Source organism: Astatotilapia calliptera, chromosome 10 (assembly GCF_900246225.1).
Source record: "Astatotilapia calliptera chromosome 10, fAstCal1.2, whole genome shotgun sequence".
NCBI lineage: Eukaryota > Metazoa > Chordata > Actinopteri > Cichliformes > Cichlidae > Astatotilapia > Astatotilapia calliptera.
Genome location: NC_039311.1, coordinates 13,942,926 through 13,966,907, shown reverse-complemented (window position 1 = coordinate 13,966,907; position 23,982 = coordinate 13,942,926). Strand labels below are relative to the sequence as shown.

The 23,982-nt window shown below is 41.2% G+C and overlaps 2 protein-coding genes across 6 annotated transcripts; one reads left to right on the top strand and one right to left on the bottom strand.

Annotated features, from left to right (window-relative positions):
- Nucleotides 1-411: 411 nt before the first annotated feature.
- On the bottom strand, nt 412-10,865 carry map7d2a (MAP7 domain containing 2a). Of its 4 annotated transcripts, none has more exons than XM_026181839.1 (17): nt 10,810-10,865; nt 8,461-8,553; nt 7,931-8,026; nt 7,767-7,844; nt 7,180-7,343; nt 6,992-7,088; nt 5,929-6,018; nt 4,369-4,475; nt 4,168-4,286; nt 3,690-4,051; nt 3,455-3,599; nt 3,195-3,366; nt 2,941-3,045; nt 2,772-2,822; nt 2,521-2,560; nt 788-1,442; nt 412-678 (listed from the first exon to the last, which is right to left on the bottom strand). In XM_026181839.1, the coding sequence occupies exons 1-17, from the start codon at nt 10,844-10,846 to the stop codon at nt 420-422; spliced, it is 2,670 nt and encodes an 889-aa protein (XP_026037624.1). In that variant the 5' UTR covers nt 10,847-10,865; the 3' UTR covers nt 412-419. The 4 variants fall into 4 exon arrangements, with proteins under 4 accessions (XP_026037624.1, XP_026037625.1, XP_026037626.1 ...); XM_026181840.1 differs by having other exon boundaries at nt 3,455-3,596; XM_026181841.1 differs by having other exon boundaries at nt 7,940-8,026.
- A 137-nt stretch (nt 10,866-11,002) lies between these two features.
- LOC113030411 (pyruvate dehydrogenase E1 component subunit alpha, mitochondrial-like) lies at nt 11,003-23,198 on the top strand. Of its 2 annotated transcripts, XM_026181843.1 has the most exons (12): nt 11,003-11,253; nt 17,040-17,204; nt 18,238-18,306; nt 18,384-18,557; nt 18,749-18,875; nt 19,263-19,354; nt 19,528-19,620; nt 19,895-20,050; nt 20,417-20,488; nt 20,563-20,630; nt 21,045-21,153; nt 21,731-23,198. In XM_026181843.1, the coding sequence occupies exons 1-12, from the start codon at nt 11,068-11,070 to the stop codon at nt 21,893-21,895; spliced, it is 1,476 nt and encodes a 491-aa protein (XP_026037628.1). In that variant the 5' UTR covers nt 11,003-11,067; the 3' UTR covers nt 21,896-23,198. The 2 variants fall into 2 exon arrangements, with proteins under 2 accessions (XP_026037628.1, XP_026037629.1); XM_026181844.1 differs by lacking the exons at nt 21,045-21,153; nt 21,731-23,198 and adding an exon at nt 20,755-21,027.
- The last annotated feature ends 784 nt before the right edge of the window (nt 23,199-23,982 follow it).

Here is a 23,982-nt window from a genome sequence, read left to right as displayed (position 1 = left end):
AAGGAATCTGTGCAGGGCAAGCTCTTCTCTAGCTAATGTATTTAAGTAATAGTATGTTTTTGAAATTTTTCTAGTATTCAAATCCCTGATATTTTTTTCCTCCATCGGGTCACACATCTACTGACTGTCTGTCATATGTGGATACTTGTCCTCAGAACAAGTACTGCAGATTCACAACAGCTGTAATACAGTCATTTGCTATGTTATTACTAAATAGGAGATGTTTTGTTTATATTGAAGGTCATATTGTACATTTTTAGGTCAATCTCTATGGCTCTATTCCCATTATTTTAATGACACAAGAGCACATATCCAAAATGTGACATCCTTGTGAGCGTATGTGTGCTTGTGTGTGAGAGACAGAGATGGAGAGGACAGAGACAAGGCAAGCAAGAGAGGAAGAGAAAGGAATTAATCGGCTACTTGATGCTTAGTTTATTCGAGGACGGAGGTGCCATCCCAATGAGCTTTGAGTCTGAGACGGGACTGACGACACCCTCAATGAGGTTCTTGTTGCAGTCACCGATGCTGCTTTCAGAGGACAGTTTAGCATAGGTGATGCTCCCTGTCAGGTCCATCAGCTCTTCGAGGGCCCGGGTGTTACTCATGCCGCTGCTCTGGATTTCATTGACAGGTGAGAACTCTGGGATCGAAATGAGTTCTTCCTTTGAGGCCGGGCTGAAATATGACAATGTGAGAAATCATATATATTACATATTTACACAGCTCCCCCCCCCCCCCCCCCCACGCTCACATTTTAGTAATAAAGTGTTACCTAATGACTCACCTGACCTCCATTGACTGCACCTCATTGCAAGACCCTGTGTGCTTCACATCGAGTGGCTCCAGCTTGATGACTGGTGGTGATAGGTTTCCCATTGGAAGGGGTTTTACGGGAGGTCTACCAACCCCAAGCTGGGACCCTCCTTTATCCTTTCCCCCAGCTTTGTCAGCTGATGGCACATCCACGCTCTGCTCTTTGCTTGCTTCAGCTGTTGGAGCACTCCTCTTCAAGGCACTTCCTCCAACCTTTCCTCCACTATTCATCATAACACCCTCTCCCCTCAGCTTTGTGGGGTCTTTCATGATTTGGTCTGTGACATTAACACTTGCTCTGTGCTGCTGGTTTACATTCATTTCCATCTCTCCCCTCTCTTGCTGGAGTACACAGGCTTTGGCTACTTTAAGGTGGCTGCTAATCTCTTCCCTGGTTTGTCTTGTCTCAGATTTCTTGTCAGGAACACTGTGCGTCACGAGATGAGTGTTGTTTTTTACTTGCTTATGATTGTCCATCTGTGCTGCTGCTGTGACTGTGTCTGTCTTACTGAGAGCAGTGTCCTTTATTTTGACCTGAACTATGACCTGCTCTTTAACCTGAAAGTCAACCTTTTTGGTTGCTGGCTCTTTAACGTGAGCATTGCTTTGAATAGTCTTTATATTACCTGTGAAGAATTAAAAGATTTATCTTTTACAGTGGGCTTTCCTTTGTGTCGACTGTCCAGTTCAACATTAACATTTAATTTAAGTTTTAACAGAAGATATCACAGATGTCATTACCCACAGCATCGGCTTAGCAGGTAAAAAAAACAAAAGGACAGCTCAAATAAAGCATAAGCTCAGATTGTGCAGAGCAGCCCGCTAGAGACAGAGCTGAATAAATCTTCCAAGGGCATTTTCAAGAGCGGCTAATTTTACAGTCAGCTCCCTTGGCACTTCACTGAAAGGTGCCCTTTCAGCACCAGGAAGGAAGTCCGTGTCTCCTCATACGCCACCAAACGTTGCAGAAACACCATGAAAGATTTTAAATGCTTAGAAATGTGGCTTCATCAGCTGAGGGTCACACTCATTCTTCTGAATAATCAAAGCCAAAGCACCAGAACAAGCCAAATCATAAAAATGTAGATGCTGTGGCACATGCTCAAAATTAGCTACTGCAAATTCATTCAAGCTAAATCAGTGGTTCTCAAAGTGGGGTCCGGGGGAATATCCATAGCCATCGGGGTGACATTCAGGGTGCAACAAACCCTTCTCACTGCTGCATAGCTTGGTTGAGTTGGCTGACATGCTGAGTTTGGTTTTCTTGAGAGCTGAAACGGGATGGCCAGTATGCACTACGTCTCGTCAGATGTAAATGAAGTCAGACAGGAAGACAATTTTGTATTTGGATCCTAGTCACATTAAGGGTATGCTGAAAATATACAACTGTTTTGCACCTAAACCAACTGAAATGCGTTGGTGTTTAATACCAGGACACAGGCGTGGAAACACACAGTTGCAATGACACTCTGAATGGGACTGTTAGAAGCTTGTGGCTTATTGGTGCTGGGACTACGAGGGGACCCTTAGAAAATGTGCTCCCTTGTAAGGAGCAGCTGCCCTGGCACCCAAAAGTTTGAGAACCCTTGAATTAAATCATAAACCTTGCATGCCCTGATTGCTTCTTTACAGCAGAGCACAGTAAGCAGGACCAGCAAGCAAAACTTAGCAGATCAGCAGGGGGGGACTGAATAACACACTAACCTGGTGGCGAGACGCGCTTTGTCTCCACCTGTTCCTCCATCTGATTCAGCGCAGAACAGAGACGATCAAGTAAACATTTAAGGCAATCAGGACACTCAACCAAAGTATCACCAATGATAGAATTTAATAAAGATAACAACATGAGAAAGTTGTAATAAATTAAAGTCAAAAGAAAAAAATATCAAACAGTCAGCGGGTGCTTAAAGGCAGCAGGTCTACTGTATGAGGACAGAAGCTGTCTCTTACAGTACCTTCGACTCAGCTTCACCCTTCCTAGTTCTCTTCATAATCTCCTCAATTCTCTGGAAAAGAATATCAATATTCAATCACTCTGGGAACTTTCCAGATATTCAAACAGATATTTCAAGAGAAGAAATGCAATCTGAATACAGCAGTTGACTTGTCTGTGTCTACAGTAACCTTTTTTCTTTGTTGCCGCTCCTCTTCCTCTTGCTGTGTCTGCAGTTCTCTGTCTTGCCGTTGACGCTCCACATCCTCTTGAGCCAGGACTTTGGCTTTTTCTCTCTGTTGAGAGCAAGAAGATCCATACATAGCCAAAGACTGCAATGATTTATACAGTAATCCAAAATTTTTAAAGACAAGAAAGCTACAAAAATCTAAATGCAGAATAATTAGCAATAATAACAGACCAGCACTTTATAAAGACCACTGACCTCTCTGTCCATCTGGGCCTGTAGCTCCTTCTCCTGCTGTTCCTTCTTCCATTTTTCTTCTTCTTGTTTCAAATGAGCGTCTGCCTCACGCCTTCCTCTCTCTTTCACTTGCTGATTCACTGGCTCCTGCCGTTGCTGCTCCTGTGCAAGTTGCTTCCGTTCCTCTGGTAACCTGATCCACATGCATATGAATTTGTCATCAACATGTTTTACGTGTATTCCAGACCTTATTTAAGGTCATTCCAGATCAATCAACTCACCTTCCTTCTTCTTCTTGCTGCTCCCGTTTTTTCTCCTCCAGTTCTTTCTGAGCCCGAGCCTGGCGCCTACGCTCAGCCAGCAACCTGCTAGCCTCCTCTGCATTTGATGTGCCAGCAGCCACCTTGCCTGTGCATGGTGCTGCTTCTATCACATAAACAAACATGGAGTAAGACTCTTCCATATGTAGTAAAACTGAATGTAAAGGGGGGAAAAAAAGGAACTTATAGAATCCACCTTTTTTCTTGTCTCCATCCAGAAAATTGCTCTGTGTCATCATCTCTAAGGGATCTCCTTTGGAAGTCAGCTGGTTTCCTCTTTCAGGCGACTGACATTTTTCAATAGTGTCTCCTTTGAGGTACTTATCGGAGGATTTGGTTTTAGCGATTTCACTACTGGCCATATTCTTCTGAGCTGGTGGAGATGAAATTAAGCTGTTGATGTCAGCGCTCTTTTTCACTGCAGTGTCAGCTTTGGTGCGCTCGCCCTTTTTTCCCACCTTGTCATTTTCTGCTTTTCTATTATTACTCGGGTTGGGGCGCTGTCTTGTCGGTGAGTAATGGTACTGATGTGCATTGCTAGGAGACTGGGCGCGAATCCTAGGCACACAGAAGGAGATGTCCAGCTTAAGAATATAGTTTTATAACAAACTGAACAAAGTACTGCTCATGCTCAGAGATACATTTGCCCACCTTTTACCAACAGTTTAGCTTACTTGGAAGGGGTGGGAGGGGAAGCCAAATGTTTGGTGAAACTGGCAGGAGATTCAGATCTTCTCACAGGGGACCCACAACCTGGGGATGCAGTTCTTCTCTCTCTGCGCAGCCGCTCTTTCTGTAAGAAGTGTTAGCTTCATTTAAATCATAGCCTGTATCCACTAATGTCTCGTTCTTAAAGATGTTGTCCAAGGTCTAACCTTTGGGGTGTTGGGAGTGGACTGAGAGCCTCCCTGAAGTCCAGCTCTGTTGTGATCTACACGGTTCACCGAGGTGTGGAAAGGTGATCTGTGAGGGCTGCAGGGTGCTGCATGATGACAGAAATAAATTTTGGTGAATGATACTCACTGATAGAGAGATAAAGACACAGCAGTAGCAGTAAAAGTACTGGACAGCACGTGCTGCATACAACTAAAGCTTACACCCTTATTTTTACAGCAGAAAATAAGCTACAGGAGGCCTTCATTTTTTTTTTAAAACACTGCATTTCCTCTCTCTGATTAAAAGGAAGGCATCGAGCTTTCAGCTTAGGATAAGCAAAGTCTAATGTGGAAAACATTTCACTGCATCTGCATTTTTGTGATTCAGCCATCAGTCAGACATAATAAGGTATTAACACTTTCATTTTAGCAATTAACCCATGCACTACAGTGCACTACAGTGCAGCATGATGCAACCACACATGTGGCAATACAGTGGCTGTGAAAAACAGTGCAGAAACCCACTCCCAACATTTGGTTTGTGACTGCAAATGAAAACAGACAGATTTTGTGCAAACTCAAATTACAAAAGCAAAGGCCCTAAACACTGACCACCTTGCAACACCCATGTCATATTTTTTTTTTGCCATCTTTGCACCTTGTCATCAAGCTGAACAGTCTCTAAGGAGTGCAGTCATCTCAGTGTGGCTGTATCTGTGTCTATTTTTGTGCACATATTTTTATTCTAGGTCACTTACGATTAATCTCTGAAACCGCCTGCTCCAGGGACCCAAAGGCAGCACCACTTAGCTGCTCTTACTCTGAAAACCTAATTTCAGGTTATCACAATAAAACACCCCGACCCATCTACAAACTCTGAAACACCCTCCAGCATTTCAGACCCAGAATCCAGAGTTTAACTACAGAATTTAAATACTAATCCAGAAGTTGTTTTCTGGATTACAGGAATGTCCCTGCCACAGTGAAACACAGCAAAAAAAAATCATATACAAAGGCTTGATGATGATGAATTTATGGAGGAAACAAGTTTAAACTAACAAGATTCAGTCTGTGAAAAAGCTGACACTGTGCACTTTTATTTTCCTCTTTCTCCTGCATGGTGGTCTACTCGCAGATGTGCTGCAGAGTTGGCAAAGAAAAGCAAACTGAAATACTTCTGCGTGCTTTTATGTGAAAATTACGTTACATCAGATTAAGACAAGTATTTTAGGATAAAAGTTTAGAAACATGACAGCAAAACCTCTTTTTCTGATAACATCTTTGTCTTGATTTCAATCCCTGAAGGCATAGTACTGTGTTCACAGTGCTGTGCCTCTATGCTGTCTTTGCAAATAACTCAAATGTAAAAGCCACTGCAAAAACATACACAACGAGGCCTGCAAAACATACAAAAGCAAAGAAGCTATAAAACTGAGCAAAAGAGTAACTTAACAGGCGTGCGTTACAGAAAGAAAAAGTTGCCGGACACAAAGCACACGGTAACTCTTGGATGAATAGGTGGGGTAATGGATTTGGGAGGCAAGGGGGGCTAAACTTTACCAGATTCGCTGACAGCAGGAATGGGGGAGGCAATGCCATGGGAAAAGGCGGAGGCAGCAGAGAGAGGGAGTGGGGCATTCTCACAGTCACCTATAGGCAGCGGGCGGAGCAGAGCAAACAGAGCATTTGTGAACAGTTTATCTGAGCAATTCCTCATCCAGTTGTAGAGACCAGCAGGGATGCTGTGAAGCCATGTAACAGAAACATTTTTTTCTTTAATTTAAAGCTTCAATTTGTAGTTTTTGCATATTTTTGAGTGTATAAACATGGAGTTAGTGTATCAACTACTTTGCTTCATTCATTTGCAGACGTTTGAACAGACAGTTCTCTCCAAAATCAAACTGACATGTTTTTATTCTGGCCCATATTATCCATTGTCTTCCCTTGTGTAGTGCCAAAAGACACACACATAAAAGTGAGGTGTGTCTTTCCAGAAATCATGTTCCTGATACTCAGTAGAAATCCACAAACTTTGTTGCATGCAATTTATTTTCTGTCTATCAACCCACACCTGCCTACTGTATAGAAGGGTGTGTGTATCTACCTATGACGACAGACTTGCGTCAGTGTGACAGGATGCAAACATTAGCCCCCTCAGCTGAGCTCTAATATCAGCTATACTGTATGCATGCTTCTTTTGGTTGGCAGGTGTAGTTTAGTAGAAAGAAAATAGTTCCTACATGAAACAAGGTTTGGATTTTTTCCTGGAAAGAGACAAAGTTACATACGAATGAGGATGGGGGGACATTTGTCACTACCGAGCAGAGGAACTGTCCTTCAAAAAGATGCTGATTAGCGATACACCCGTGCTGTGTAATTCCACCATGTCTTTGCAGAAAAACAGGAAAACATCTCTGTTCACGCGCATTTCAGAAGCAAGGCTGTCAGCCATGATCAACCCTCTTTAACACACACATAGTGTTTGTCTGTGTTATGTTATCTAACAGAAATACAGCAAAATGTAGCTGCAGTGTCTTTTCAGTATTCTGCTATTTCAGACCATCCCACAATATGCTTCCATGCTTCTTTGTTCTCAGGAAAAAAAACCCCAGACTATTCTTACCTGCTCCTTGATGGTAGCCTCTGCTGCAGCGTTTTGTCCTCTGCTCCAGCTGGAGGCTGCGCTCCAGAGAGCGTTTCATCAGGGCCTCGAGACGCTCCTGAATGCAGCACAGCAGAGGTGACTTTTACACAAACATTACAACTTCACCATACTCACCGATCACAAACACACAACAACAAAATGCTGACCCGCTCCTCCTCGAGCTGCTGCCTCCTCTTTTCCTCCACTGCAGCTCTGCGGAGATCCTCTTTCTGCCTCTGCTCCTCCAGCCGCCTCCAGCGTTCCTCCACTGTGCGTTCATACTGCAGCCGAGCTCTGCGCTCCTTCTCCCTGATTAGCTGTTCCCGGGCCGCTGAGAGAGACAGAGTGTCTTTTTGCTCTTTGCTTGTTCATGCATCACACATACCATGACTTTTCTTCTCTTTAGTAAATTGGTTTGGTTCAATTTAATTTGGTTAAGTTGAGTTTGTGTCTCTATCCACGCCTAAGATGAAATCATGAAGTGAGAAAACCCGGTCATCATGAGGTCACCGCTGGCGCTGCGGGATTATCTGCGAGTAGGAGACCTACTTTTGCGGACTTTTCTACCTTAAACTCTCTAAAGTGACACAGCACATCGTATCAAAAACCCAGTGAACTCAAAGTGCATCCTCTAGCCCTTCTATAACCAATTAGACTGCAGAAGAAGGGGGGAAAAAATGAGTGACTGAAACTGGAAAGGAACAAAAAGCCAGAGGCCAATAGAAAACAAAACAAAAACCAGGACATCACCTACCCAGGCTTCTCTCCCTCTCCTCTCGCCGCTCCTTGGCTAAACGCATCCTGTCGTCTGTCCTCAAGTAACCCTCCAGAACTGAAAGAGGAAAGATATTAGAGAGCAAAAACAGGGCAGTGGCAATAAAAGAGAAAAATAAAACAAAAACAAAAGTTGAAACTTACTTGGTTTACCTCCATGGTTGCTGCTGACATTAGCAGGTAGGTGGGAAGGGGAAGCGTGCCCATTCATGTGTAGCTTCTTCTCTGTGTTAGATGGGGCTGGTTGGAGGGATGGAGGGAAAGGACACTCAGCTTTGCATAAAGTGGGGTGACATCAGTGCACTGCTACTTTCTCATCAGCAGAGGGAAACATTCATTCAGCTTGATTAGGGGCTTCTGTGTGGCAAAATGCTCAGTCAAGAAGTGCCAATACAAGCAAGACGGGAGGAAACTATCCTCCATGTGGGAGTCAGTCCACATATGCTGACTGTCGCTTTTTGTTATTGTTGTTGAGCGTTCACAAGCCGCTCCTCCATTCACCGATAACAGCAAGGCCCTCAAGCACGCTGCCCTAATATTCGCAGGCTTGCAGTCTATAAGCAATTGTGCAAAAGTCCAAATGATTGGAGAGTAAGTGAATTTAATCCAGATTAAACAGATTAATGGAAGGAAAAGTGTGATTTATGTGACAGAAGCCAGAAAGGATTACTCACTGTTTTTTCCAGTCCGGGCTGGAGAGCTGTGACTGTTTGTTGGAGATTTCTTGTCAGGAAGTAGAGTGATGGATGGCGGTGCCATCTTTTCACCTAAAGCACAAAACAAAGCAACACTTGGTGTGTTCATCTAAACGATACGGTCATTTTACTACATCAATGTCACAAAATCACTGTGTGAACGGAAAAGCTTGCCTGTGTACTTATATTGGTAAATACACTGGAGTGAACAGGATTTATGAAGAGGTTTTCTATCTATCTATCTATCTATCTATCTATCTATCTATCTATCTATCTATCTATATCGATCGATCGATCGATCGATCGATAGATAGATGATAGATAGATCCATTTGGTCCATGAAAGTATGTTTATGGAACTGTGATGTCATATTTGTGACATATTTCTGCTGCTCTCTTGGCCAGATTTATCTTGAAAAACATATTTTTTTATTCTCACTAACACTTTCCACCCAAATAAACAAAGGAAATGTAACAGTCACTTTACCAAAAACTGATTGGAGCTTCTAACATGTGACAGTGATATTCCTTTTTCGTTCAAAGTAACTTCATGAGACATATGTTTGGGATATTTTTCACACATTATAGGCCAAAAACTCATTTATAACACTTTAAATTCCCACATTCTATTTTTGCACAACACTTGTGCACAGCAAAATAAACCACAGTCACATGATGTGTTCTCATTTTAAGTCTTTTCCCTTAATAAATAGATTGACACCCATAAATTACAGTAATAAGTCAGAATATAAACCCTTTTGGATTTTAAGATTTAGAACAAACACATTTTCTAAATGCTCAAGAGTCAAAACAAACACATTAAGAAAGAGTACTTTATTGAGCCCCGTGGGGAAATTCCTCTCTGCATTTAAACCATTCACTCAGTGAAGCAGTGGGCAGCCATTGGGCGCCCGGGGAGCAGTGTGTGGGGATGGTACCTTGCTCAGGGGTACCTCAGGGTAGCTGTTCAGGGGAATCGAACCCCCGACCTTCCGATCATGGGGCCACCACTCTACCTAGCTATCCCTGCCCCTTGATTAATGATCAAATATTATACTGTGAGATGACTATTGTCCTGAAATGAATCCTGAAATAAGTCAGTAGCACATCATCAGTGTAAAGCCCAGCCATGAAAATTTTTAATTCCACAGATTCACTCAATCGATCTGTGCGTCGCTGGCTGAACTGTCCTCACACAGCCAGTCGCTTCACTTCATCAAGTGAATTACTTCCTTTCCAGTCAGGGCTTTTATTGCCTGCTGAAATCTGGCAGACAACACAGACTCCTTTTTCTGCATGATCTGACTGACATCAGACACAAGAGCTAAACGTTAATGCTCAGCTGACTTCATTAAACATATTCCTGTGCTCACTCATCGATTTGTAACATTTCCATGATGACATGAGCTCTTTTATAGGTCACAGGTAAGTCTACCTCTGAGTAAGGTGGTTGCAATTATTGACTGTAGCTTTTATGGCTTTGAGGGTAATAAAGACCAGGTTGTCTCTGTTTTATAGAGGAGCCTGTCAGATTACTCTTAAACATTAAAAATAAATTTGTGTGTATCTATCTATCTATCTATATGTGTGTGTGTGTGTGGGTGGAAGCTGAAGAGCTCATGGAGATGAAGTTGCTTTAAAAGCATTTAGAGGTGTAAATATTCAGTCCTTTTCTCTTTCTCCTGTATGAAGCAGTGACACGGGCAAATCTTTCGTCATGATAGTTAATTTGATTATTGTGCATCAGGGATATTTCTCCTCTTTCACGGTGTACAGGGTGGAAGCTAAACAAAGTGAAAGCTTATTATTCAGCTTATTGCTATTTTTATTGCACAAAGTCTGAACAGAAATGACTTCTTGTAAAATCACCCACGGGCCTCTCTTGTACCTCCACCCATTTGGACCTTTTTTGAGCGTCGTCACAGCAAACAAAACAAAAATAATGGTAATAATAATAAAGAGCAACATGGGCTCAGCATGGGAGCCCCTATCAAAGCCCTAGCATTGATATCTACCCCCACACAGCTCACACAACGACAGAAACACACAAAGAAACAACGCATTTCTCTTGATCGCGTTTACTCTGGATTAGTGATTTAGCTTCTTTTTTTTTCAATGAAAGTGAGGTCGGGCATGCACTTTACAGACATTACCGCCATCCCCACAGTGGCTATTAAGTGAGAGAGAGAAAAAAGACGCTGGAGCTGGATCATCACCGCACAGCGTCAGGCAGATAAAGCAGCAGCGCTAATATGAGTTGCGTCATGGATGAGTCTGCTTTAAATCCACGACGAGGAGTGTAAACAAACCCCACATACACCAGGCTTACCTGTGACTGCGCCGGATAAGGCGACTGTTTTCGCCATGGTAGCTATTACAGTCAGAACAGCCTACACCCAAATGTCATCCAAAGCGGGCTACAGTGATGCAGCACGGCGATCCGTTTCCCTCCAGCAGCAGTGATAATCGCAGCCACGGCGGACCAACACGAACACACAGCATTCAGCGAGGTGCCCTGAAGGTCGCTATGCGGCTGTGGTGAAACGTGGATGGAGGAGAGAGAAATGCTGCTGGGCATGAAGCGGCAATGATAAAGCGTATACAACCCCGTGTGCTCGCCAAACCACAGAGTGCGTCTGCACGGCGTGAGCGCGCACTCATACACGGGCCGTCACACATTACCGGCAGATGGAGATTTCCACTCAGTGCAAACAGCAGGCGGGCCCAGAGTGAGCACACTTTGACGCAGCGACAGATTGCGGGGAGACTATGTGTAAGCAATGTGTTGTTGTTGTTGTTAATTGTAATAGCCTCGTTTCAGCAAAGATCATTTATATTAAGCTAAAACTGCGTGTCACACAACTCAAGAAAAGGCTCGTTATTGTGACAGTGATGTTTATACAGAAGTTTGTTTTGTACGAAAGACATGCAGGACACAGTATCATCAATCTGATAAATACAGTGGCCGAAAACAGGTGGGTATGCAGTAGAGGTGGGAATGACCAGACACACAATACGTCACTCATGCTACAACTTTAATTTATATTATTTTTCAGCATTATGCAATATGATGAGCATTGCAATTTATCAACTTTCTTTTTTAGTTAAATTCTATCAACATCTGTTTAATCCCATAACAAAACTATCTCACTTGTATTGTTTTTGTTGCAAAATTACATTGTCAAGTGCACCATCGCTAAAACCTGCCATAAATGTTGTCATAAGACAGAGCCAGTCTGCTACCAGTCTGAGACTGAATGTGGTGAAGTTGGCAATTCCATGCAATCTGTTTCTGATAATACAGCAATAAACTGTGTCAAACTGTTAAAAATCACACATCTGTCTCTGTCTGGATACAGAAATTCACATTTATCTATTACAGTTCTTCTCAGCACCCTTCCTGCTCTATTGGAATAGAACAGCCAGTTGAGTCGGATCTCCTCACTTGGTGCTCACTGACAGGTTCATTCAGACTGATGGCAACATGTTGGCAACCTGTCTGCATTTATAAATCTGATAGATAGTATTTGCAAACCTTTGACAATTCTCTGGAGTGAGTGCAGAGAGGTCCCCCATATCAGGAAGATTGTTGTCGTGTCAAAAGTGGCCATGAGGGCATAACATCTCCAAGTTTTGGGAAACCATTTAGTCACCACAAGTTGCAACCAGTCAAAAAATGTGAAAAAAATCAATACAATCGCCATGCATTCACCAGTTCTTTTATAGATGTTGTCCTAGTGATTAAACTGTTAACTTCCTCTGAATCAAGAGATAGCTTTTTCACATTAAGTGTTGAATGGCTTATCTCTGGAAAGTGGAGCATCAGATGAGTTCTTTTGTTCAATAAAGGGCTATTCCTTTCTTTTCTATTCAGTCTGCTATTTTCTTTCAGTTATTGGTTCCTATGCATAGGAATCAAGAGGAAGACAACAAGGGTTGACTTCACAAGCCTTTCCTGTCCTGTGCGAAGTTGATCCAGCTCATAGATCAGGCCCCAATTGGTAAATACACTGGAGTGAACAGGATTTATGAAGAGGTTTTCTATCTATCTATCTATCTATCTATCTATCTATCTATCTATCTATATCGATCGATCGATCGATCGCTCGATCAATAGATAGATGATAGATAGATCCATTTGGTCCATGAAAGTATGTTTATGGAACTGTGATGTCATATTTGTGACATATTTCTGCTGCTCTCTTGGCCAGATTTATCTTGAAAAACATATTTTTTTATTCTCACTAACACTTTCCACCCAAATAAACAAAGGAAATGTAACAGTCACTTTACCAAAAACTGATTGGAGCTTCTAACATGTGACAGTGATATTCCTTTTTCGTTCAAAGTAACTTCATGAGACATATGTTTGGGATATTTTTCACACATTATAGGCCAAAAACTCATTTATAACACTTTAAATTCCCACATGTCCATCAATGCCTCATCAGAAAAGTTCTAATATTTTTTTTCTTTCTTTCTTATTCTTAAGTATCTGTAAAAGATACTTAAACTGAGATTTTTTTACTCAAGGACCCCATCACTGCAACGAGAGCAATAAACATGGTGTCATTGTGTAGATAGATATATTTAAGCCCATGTAGCAATTTTCGTAATAATTTAACACACTGTACTCAATAAAACACACCCCAGCTATCAGGGCACACAGATCAACTGAGTATATCAGGGTATCAGATTTACTTCGATGGAACCTGAGTTTCTCCTTCTTCGTCTTCTTCTTCTTCTTCTTTGGTTCTTGATGGCAGCTGGGTGGGTGCATTACTGCCTCCTGTAGGATTCTGTAGTCATTTAATGTCACTAACCATTCAACGAGCCCTCGGATGCTCTTATTTAGCCCTGCCTCTTTAAAATAGCTTGATACTGTTGCTCTCCCTGCATCACTGTCTGCCCACTTCAGTATGCTTTCTAAATGAGGTGTAACGCGGTAAAGGACCAGGGTGCCTGACAGCAGCTTGATGGTTAATGAGCTAATCAGAAGTAGCTTCGACTACAGAGCCTGAGTGTGTGAGTAAAACACAGACAACAGAAATAGAAGAAGTCTCCATCATTTCAAGTGAAATTTCCTTCCTTTTGGTCAAAATTCACTCCTATGAAATGCAAACTTTCAACACTCTCCAGTTCATTCATGATTTCAGTCTGCACTCCCTTATTTTGTTTCTTGTCAAGATGGTCTTTGTCTTTTCTACTGACAATTTGAATCCCCATTGGTATTCAAAAATATATCATCTATGATAATAGAAAACAAGGTCGGACTTAATCCACTCCCCTGAGGAATCCCATTTCCCACTAAACATTGAACTGATAGGTCAGTACCCTTTTTTTATTGTTCTTCCATCTAGTCCTTGGTCCAGTTAAACATCTTTCCTCCAATATTCAGCAAACACATCTTGATTAGAAGTCCCTCTTTCCATAGCATGTCATAAGCTTTCTTAATATCAAAGAATTCTGCAGCGACTGTCTCTGGATTCACTTGAGCCTTCCTTACATCATGCTCAAGGCAAACTACTGGATCCATTGTGCTCCTTTCTACCCTGAATCCACTCTGATACATTTCCATCATACATTTCATTTACTTTTAGGAATAAAGCTTTTTGTTGTATTTTATTTAGTCCAGAGTTTCCACATTTAGTTCATTATTAACCTGTGCCAAGTACTTATCACTTGTTTTCAGAAATTTCTTTCAATTGGCTTTGCAAAAATCCATTGTTATATTGCTGTCACATATTCTTTCCTTTTATCCCAACTTTTAACAACAATATACAACTGTTCACTTCCCACTCATAGTTCTATATTAACTATATTGTTGAACAAAGGGGACACATCTTCCCCTTCATCCCTCTTCTCTGTGTCTACAGAGACTGCCACATAGTCATATAAAGTAAAAAAAGAATCCAATTTTGATTTAAGCCAGAATTACTGGACACAAATTAAATCCTGATATGATTTTCTTTCTTATCTCCATTAAATTTCTTGAATTCCTGGCATGAATTGTCCATCAAACTTCTGGCATTACATTGGGGAATGAGTATAATTAACAGAAATATCCTATACATATGCACTGCAGCTTTTGCTATTATTTATATTTTTGCATTTCCTTCTTTTGATCCAGCCATTTTCTTGCCTTCGCTTGCTCTTTGCTCCATACAGCCTGATGGATGGAGCATTTTTTAAACTCCCTTTTCACCACTTCATAACCCCAAAAAGCTACACTGTGGTTCCCTCTGCAGTTGCAGCATTTCCAATTAACTCCAACGATACATTTGCCAAACTCAAGAACCCCTCCAAAACAATAACACCTGCAACTCTTCTTACATATAACTGCCATGTGTCCAAAGTCTTGACATTTAAAGTATCTCATGGGCTTTGGCGCATATTCTCTGATCCCTTAGGCAATAAACCCAAAACATACTTCAGCATGGAGCTCTTGCTGCTGGAAATGAATTAGAATAGTTTCTGCCTCTTAAAAAAATAAAAAAAAAAAAAATAATAATAATAATAATAATAATAATAATAATAATAATAAATATATATATATATATATATATATATATATATATATATATATATATATAAATATATATATATATATATATATATATATATATATATTGTCCGTAGTGCTGCATTAACATCATCTAGCAGACCTTCTGAGGGTACTTCACGTAATCTTGGTAACCGGCTACGGGGGATCCAGGTTTCAAGCTTGGCCATGATCCTATTTTTCAGGTCAGTTCCTCTCGCACTCAACGGTCCTTCTCCTATCGCACTTGGGGCTACGTACCCAATCTCGGGTGGGGGTGATGATATCTCCCCCTGAATGGTAAGAACAAGATCCGGGCCATCAACACGTACGCCCTGCCCGTGATCAGGTACCCTGCTGGGGTAATAGGCTGGCCAAAGGAGGAGATAGAAGCCACTGACATAAAGACAAGAAAGCTCCTTACCATGCATGGAGGGTTTCACCCCAAGTCCAGCACCCTGAGGCTGTACGCTAAGCGGAAGGAAGGGGGCCGGGGACTGGTGAGTGTCAGCACCACAGTCCAGGATGAGACAAGGAACATCCAAGAATACATTGGGAAGATGGCCCCAACTGACCGAGTGCTCAGTGAATACCTCAGGCAGCAGAAACCCAAGAAAGAGGAGGGAGACGAGGAACCATCATGGAAGGACAGGCCCCTGCACGGTATGTACCACCGGCAGATAGAGGAGGTGGCTGATATCCAGAAATCCTACCAGTGGCTGGACAAAGCTGGACTGAAAGACAGCACAGAGGCACTAATCATGGCAGCACAAGAACAAGCTCTGAGCACAAGATCCATAGAGGCTGGGGTCTATCACACCAGGCAAGACCCCAGGTGCAGGCTGTGTAAAGATGCCCCAGAGACAATCCAGCACATAACAGCAGGGTGCAAGATGCTAGCAGGCAAGGCATACATGGAACGCCATAACCAAGTGGCCGGCATAGTGTACAGGAACATCTGTGCCGAGTATAACCTGGAAGTCCCGAGGTCAAAATGGGAGATGCCCCCAAGGGTGGTGGAGAATGACCGAGCTAAGATCCTGTGGGACTTCCAGATACAGACGGACAAAATGGTGGTGGCTAACCAACCGGACATAGTGGTGGTAGACAAACAGAAGAAGACGGCCGTAGTGATCGATGTAGCGGTTCCGAATGACAGCAATATCAGGAAGAAGGAACACGAGAAGCTGGAGAAATACCAAGGGCTCAGAGAAGAGCTCGAGAGGATGTGGAGGGTGAAGGTAACGGTGGTCCCCGTGGTAATCGGAGCACTAGGTGCGGTGACTCCCAAGCTAGGCGAGTGGCTCCAGCAGATCCCGGGAACAACATCGGAGATCTCTGTCCAGAAGAGCGCAGTCCTGGGAACAGCTAAGATACTGCGCAGGACCCTCAAGCTCCCAGGCCTCTGGTAGAGGACCCGAGCTTGAAGGATAAACCGCCCGCAGGGGCGTGCTGGGTGTTTATATATATATATATATGTATATATATATATATATATATATATATATATATATATATATATATATCCTCTTTATCCTCTTTATCCTCTTATCATTAACCTTTACAGTTTTAATACAATTATTCCTCAGTTAGAAAATTTCCCCAAGGTCAAACAAAGGGAGACCACACTATGGCACATGTTCAAACAAAGGTTTATTCATCCAAATTATTTGTTAATCAAATAGATATATAACATCACCCCCAGAAAGGTGTCAACTCAGCTCTGTAGATCATATTACAGCAGTTAGAATTTTAGATTCAAGCTGCTCTTCATACTTTTGGCCACAAGATGGCACCAAAGAAGACTTTGCTGAAAAGCTTCGGGTAATGAACCCTTTTTCAATACAAGCTTCAGTGCTTCAGAAGGCTTCATAGTGCCATCACCACCGCACATCTAAAGTCTTCGTCCTTGTCAAATATAGGGGGGTCGAAGAAATTATATTATTAAATAGCCAATGATCAGTGTTGCATTTCCTACACTCACTACCAACCACACCTCTCCTCTACTTCTAACACAGCCCGCTGTCGGCAGTTGCGCTTTCTATCTGCCGATATTCAAGACAGCGAAGAAGCCCCGAGCCGGAAGGACACATCCTGACATTAGGACGGTTCTGCGGTGGGTTAGGTCAGGAAAGATGCTAGCCATCATCTCGAATGTGTTTAGAGCCAGTGCCCAGCGGAATGTAAGTGCTGTTTTTTCTTAGTTCTTTAAACGAACTTAGCTAAACATTGCAAAATGTAGTCTCGCGAAGAGCGCCAGTCGACCCAAAACAAAACTGTCATCGCTGTTCTGACCTTGTAAGCCTGAATGATAGCTTCATTAGCTAACACGGTAAAAGTTTGTGCACAGATTTAAAGTTTCAATGTCAGCGGACAGTCAGTAACTACTTAGTTAATGTTTAAATGAATGGAAATGGGAACTGTTAAAGGAAGGATGAAAGCTAGCATTAATAACAATCAGTCTTAAATACTGAGACAGCCAAGAAAACTCACTTTACTGTTCTGACATCACTTTAAAAAAACCGAAACATAAAACAACTGTATTTGATATTTTTGTGGCGCTTTATAATAAGGTCACAGAGGTAAGCGTTATTAAGGTAGTAATAGGGTATTAGCAAGTGCATAATTCATCATTTATATAGCATTACTCTTCCTTAGTATTCCATTCATAAATACAGATATATTATCATGACTGTGATTATGATTATTGCTAGCAGTCATGTAGTAACAGTGATAGATGTACACATTTACAGCATGTACAGCAATGATAGGTGTACATGGTCATTTATAAATGTTATAAATTACATACTAAGGAGGAGTAACAATATATAAAAGATGAATTAAGCACATGCTAATACCTTACTAATGCTTAATAGTCTGAACTTGCTGTTAAGAACTTAACTTAAATCAGATGACAACTCAAACTTTTGGAAACTTAGTTACAATCCATTTAAAGACTATTCAGTGAATGATTTAACTATAAACCAGGTCCTATGAAGGACAAATTATAATAATGGCTGGTTGGGGGAGGAAGCTTTGCAGTAAATGGGATGAGGGCTAACATGTAAAAGTCCAGTCGAAACATTTAACAGACTAATGGGAAGGCACTCTGTAAAAATGAGTGCCTTGGGAGTTATATGATCTCTGTAGTTGTCTCAAAATGTGACACGAATTACTTTTATAGATTAAAAGCTCTTGCATACTTGTTTCTCACAGGGGGCTGCAGTGATTATGTCAGCACGCACATATGCTGACTTCACGACCCAGGCTACCTTTGAAATAAAGGTAAGATTGAAATTGTGATGTCGTGAACACAGACTGGCACTTGGCAGTTTGACTCATGGGTATTTGCTTCTCTATAGAAATGTGACCTCTTCAAGCTGGATGAGGGCCCTGCCACTCAGGTGGTTCTGACTCGTGATGAGGGTCTGCAGTACTACCGCATCATGCAGACGATGAGGCGTATGGAGCTGAAGGCAGATCAGCTCTACAAGCAGAAAATCATCAGAGGATTCTGCCACTTGTATGATGGCCAGGTTGGATGATTTTTCTGATCTACAATGAAAGTTAGGGATGGTAGTTTAAATTTCGGAATATCTGGCAAGGATGTTAAACTTTTTGGAGGAGTGGAAGTTTTGAAGTGTTGCCCTGTGAAACATTTATTGATTACTCTTCAGAATAAATCTCCCTTTAGAACCAGACATGTCAAGCTGTTTTCTCATTATAGGAAGCTTGTGCTGTTGGTATTGAAACCTCAATTAACTTGTCAGACCACCTGATCACGGCATACCGTGCCCATGGCTACACTTACACCCGGGGAGGGACTGTGAAGGAGATTATGGCTGAGCTAACCGGTGAGTTGTTGGTGAAGACATTAAATATCAGTACACAATGGGACTCATTTTGAATTAACTCCCCTGTGAAAAGCGGCAAATGTTCAGTTGCTGCTGGAGTAACTTGGCAGGCTTTGAATCTTTATTTTCCCAAAAGGGAAGCTGTTGAGCCCAGGACATAGACTATTGAAGTTATAAAATGATGAAACTAGAAATGTCTCCCTAATTGACTGAAGGCGGGACACATTTGTTGCTGGCCCTGCTTCAGCCTGGTTTTCTAGTCCCTGAGATTACGGTTCTAGGAAATTTATTTAGTCTGGCTGAACCTAGGAACAAATTTCAGTTGATGATGTACTTTGAGCTGTAAATGCTTTTGTTAATATCACCTAATATCTTTTTCACGCACAGGCAGAAGAGGTGGTATTGCAAAGGGCAAAGGAGGCTCTATGCACATGTACTGTAAACACTTCTATGGTGGAAATGGAATTGTTGGTGCTCAGGTAAGTATAACATTTGGCAGCTTTGCTTTAAATTTGTTACTTATCGTTCTGCCTTCCATGGTTTACGTTCATCTAATTGCATTACAAGATATTTCACAGGGCCATTGGTTTGAACTGACACTTGTACATTTAGACTTTAACACTGAAGTTTACTCAATGTTGGACTTCTCTAGGTTCCTTTGGGTGCTGGTGTAGCACTTGCCTGCAAGTTTCAGGGCAACAACCAGCTGTGTGTCTGTCTCTATGGTGATGGTGCTGCCAACCAGGTATGTGTAGCTTTTTTTTCTTTTTTCTTTTTACATAAATGGGTTAAAGAGCAACACGTTTGGATCTACACCTGGCCAGTATTTACTTTACTTTGCAGTAGGTTTAATCTTGTTCTGTGGGAATTGAGCAAACTTGTGCTAAATGCACAACATAACTAAATTCTGGGAAGTGTTAAAGGATAATAAATGGCCTTAGTACAAAGGAGAATCTAAACTGATGTAACTGGGCTTCTATTACAGGACACCCTTTTAAAGTCTTGTGTATATTTCACAGGGCCAGATTTTTGAAACGTACAACATGGCTGCTCTCTGGAAACTGCCTGTTATCTTTATCTGCGAGAACAACCGGTATGGCATGGGCACCTCAGTGGAGCGAGCTGCAGCCAGCACAGATTACTTCAAGAGAGGAGAGTTCATTCCTGGTCTGAGGGTAAGGGTCTGGCATGCTTGAGCACATTTCTTACATGTAAAGCTACATGTTAAGCTGTTGCATAGCTACAGACACTTGACAGAAGCTGATATCTTGCACAATTTGTTAGTAATCGAACAGTTATTCAATTTGGGTTTGTTCAATCAAAATTACAAATGAATGATTAACCTTGACTGTCTCGAACACAATGCACACTAGATGGAAGTGTGCTAAATGCTATTTGGAGTGATGTGTTCGTGAAATGTAAACACTTTCAAATGTGTTTGGTGCTACCATAAACTTGTAGAATCTGCATGTTGACCATGTCAGTTTATTACTTTTTGTAAGATAAGATTAAAGAAAAATACTCAGTAACTTTGTGTACAGGTGGATGGAATGGATGTTCTCTGTGTCCGGGAAGCAACCAAGTTCGCTGCTGATCACTGTCGCTCTGGGAAGGTACGTTTAAAATGTTATATTGACGTGTGCAGGAAATGCGACTCGGATCTGTAACTTCTTTGTCCTTTGCTCAGGGTCCTATTCTCATGGAACTCCAGACATACCGCTATCATGGACACAGCATGAGCGATCCTGGCGTTAGGTAAACGTTAGGCTACTTGATTATTTAAATTGATACAACTTAAAGTGGCTAAAGTTCTCACCTACAGTTTAATCTTACAGATTTTCTCTTCACTGTGCCTGTGCCCCTTACCTCTGCTCCTTAGTAGTCTCCATGTACCCCCTTTGTAGTGACCTGACAACAGCCTAGGGATGAATTGAGATTCAGTATCTTCTGTCAGATTTCTTTATTTGATAGGCTTCACACCTCAAAGTAATTTGAATTTCATTTGAATCTGCATAGAAATGATCACAGAAATTTTGAAGGCACTGGATTTTCCAAAATGAGCCTAAATTTGTCAAAAGTAATATTACAAAACATTTGAAATCCTCAAAGTGCATTTGATAGCAATAGTAGTGCATCCCTCCAACTTTCCTGCACCCTCTCCCCTTTTAGCTACCGCACACGTGAGGAGATCCAGGAAGTGCGCAGTAAGAGTGACCCCATCTCCTTGCTGAAGGACCGCATGCTCAGCAACAACATGGCTAGCGTGGAGGAGCTCAAGGTAGGAAATGCTTCAGATATAGAAATCACATTTCTGTGAGCCAACACTTCTGACAATTTGGAAGCCTCAAACAAGAGTCCTTGTTTTTGTAACTGGGTATTAAAAGACAGTCATACTGCAACAACTTAATAACCAAGTGAGTTTAAGATCATTCTGACTAAGCATACTGACATTTGGGTTAGCTTTAGTCTGTCAAGTGAAAGTGAACAGCATGCTTTAGAGGTGAGGTTAATGAAAGTGTCTGCTCTTTTACAATAGTGTAAAATTCTACAGCTGAATTTAAGATGAGATCCTCTAGGTTTCATCCCTTGTCTTTGAGGAAAATTGCATTCATAGACTGGAAAATGCATTTGAGACAGAACAATGCTAAAGTCTTTATAAACAGGTGGGAAAAATACATAGTCCCATGGAACGAGGGGCACAAGCTAGTTACCGCGCTAGAGTTATGCTTCTATGAGCTTTAGTAGCCTTCTCCATTTGAAGTAGGATGGTAAACAAAATATGTCTATTCTCTGCTTCTATTGGTTTGACCAAACGTTCTTTGCTGCAGTGTCTAACTGTCCTTATTTATCTGTAGGAAATTGATGTAGAAGTGAGAAAGGAAATCGAGGATGCAGCTCAGTTTGCCACCACAGACCCAGAGCCCCCACTGGAAGACTTGTGCAATCACATCTTCTGCGACATGCCGTCTTTGGAGGTGCGCGGCACAAACCCATGGGCCAAGCTGAAGTCTGTTAGCTAAAGTTCTTGATTCTCCTCCCTCTTACAATCATAACCCACCCAACCCCTTTCCTTAATGCACACGCCATGTACTTTAAACGAGTGCCTCATCACTAGAGCTTTTAACATCAGCAAGTAATCGACTTCTAGAGCTAAGTAAACAGTTGGGGCCATTTTTACAAAGAAGTGTTGGTTTAAACTGACACAAAAAGAATTGGAGATCAGATTCACTCTTCTATCTCAAGTCTTGAAATTGCTACAGTGAAATGTTAAAACATTATCAGTGTTGCCAAATTAAAATTTATACCTACATTTATCCACTTCACCATATTTAATTTTTAGCCAGAAATGTTTCGTGATTAAAATCGCAGTTTCTGGCAGACATCCTTTTATTAAGACTTCTTGAGGCATATTTATTCCTTAAATCTCTGTAAATCTGACTCCATGTGAATATGTAGTGGATTATTTGCTAATTGATCTGGTAATTTTTGAGGTGCTGTAAGTGTTCACTGTGTCAAACACAGGCTGTATGACCTTAACATGGCTTTGTGCTCTTTATACTTAAATGTACATGATAAAGAAGTCAACTTGAGACATTTGCATGTGTCTTTATTTCAATTGTCTTCAAAAATGCTGCAAATTGTAACTGTTCAAAATTTTAATCTACATGAATGGGTCTGGTAGATCTGAAAGCTGAATTTGACTCACGAGTTGAGCAGATGTCTGTGTTCACATGATCGTGAGGTCTTTTTCAGATTTGGTGGCTTGTCTCCAAACATTTTTAGAGGCTTGGCTTAAACTAAATGTGGGTGAACTAGAAATGAAATGATCAAGTGAAAATTTAAAACCTAACATTGGGTGGCAAGCTCATGCAGCTGTGCCTCTGGCTTTGTAACTTGTGTGATCAGATGTAACGTCAGTGACTCATCAACAAGCTTCTATCCCTACTGGCTTGCTTTGCAGACTATTGATGCAAGTTTTTAAAGAACTCTGCAACTCTTTCAAGGGGTACTGGGAGATTAGGACTTTCTACAGAAACATATTGAACTGTTGGCTTCAATGTCTAAAGCTAAAAGTCTTAGTGAATCTGTTACAAGGTGGGGAATGATGTAAAACACTGTGGAAAACATTGAGTTGCTTTGATAAAGGGATTTTGTAATGCTATTTGTGTATTCTGTAAACAGAGTAAAGAGGTCAAGGTAACTTTTCAGTAATGCAATGCACCATGGTTAAACAAGTTTTGGCTCTTCGCCACTGCCAACTTAGGGAGGGTATTGGATCCTGTGTGAAATGCTTACAATAAAGTAATTAAGTCAACAGTCAAATTTGCTGTCAGTTGTCTTTTTTGCAAACATGGAAAATTTCTCAGCTTATAAAGCCAATAAAGCACAAAAAGTCTATTGAACCCTGCAAAAATCACAGGTCAAAAACGAAAATGGCTTAAAATTATTTTCTAAGATATACAGATAAAGTGCTTGTGAGAATGGGTGTGATTGGGTGAATGTGGCATGTTGTATAGAGCGCTTTGAGTACTCCGGGAGAGTAGAAAAGCGCCATACAAGAATCAGTCCATTTACCAATCAAATTTTTATGGAGTGCTTTCTCCCAATCTTCATCAGAGAATGAAACCAACATATGTTTACTCTATTCTTCTCTTATTTGATTAACAGAAGGATTGATTTCATTCATTATCTGAGTATATATCATTGATACTCTTCTTTTGTTTAATAAATTGACCTTCAGCAAAGAGTCTAAACAGGATGTTGGGAAGTATCTGGAAAATTTACGTACAAAGTCTCTAATGTTATTGTTTTATTCACAGACTGCAGATTATTTTTTATTCAGAATCAAAGAATCAAAATAACAGAATTACAAAGTGCCTTGATGCTACTGTTGTAATAATACTGAACTGAACTTAAATGAGCTGAACTGTGATATACAGTGATTGATGAATTTGTTAGACACCATCCAGTGTAATTTTTATGCCACACTGCCACAAATTAAGTGTATTGGTAATCATTTTTGTATTTCTGTAATGGTTACGGTAATCCACCAGAGTGCACAAGCTCTTTAATCCAAATGATATTTTAATGCTAATTTATAAATATT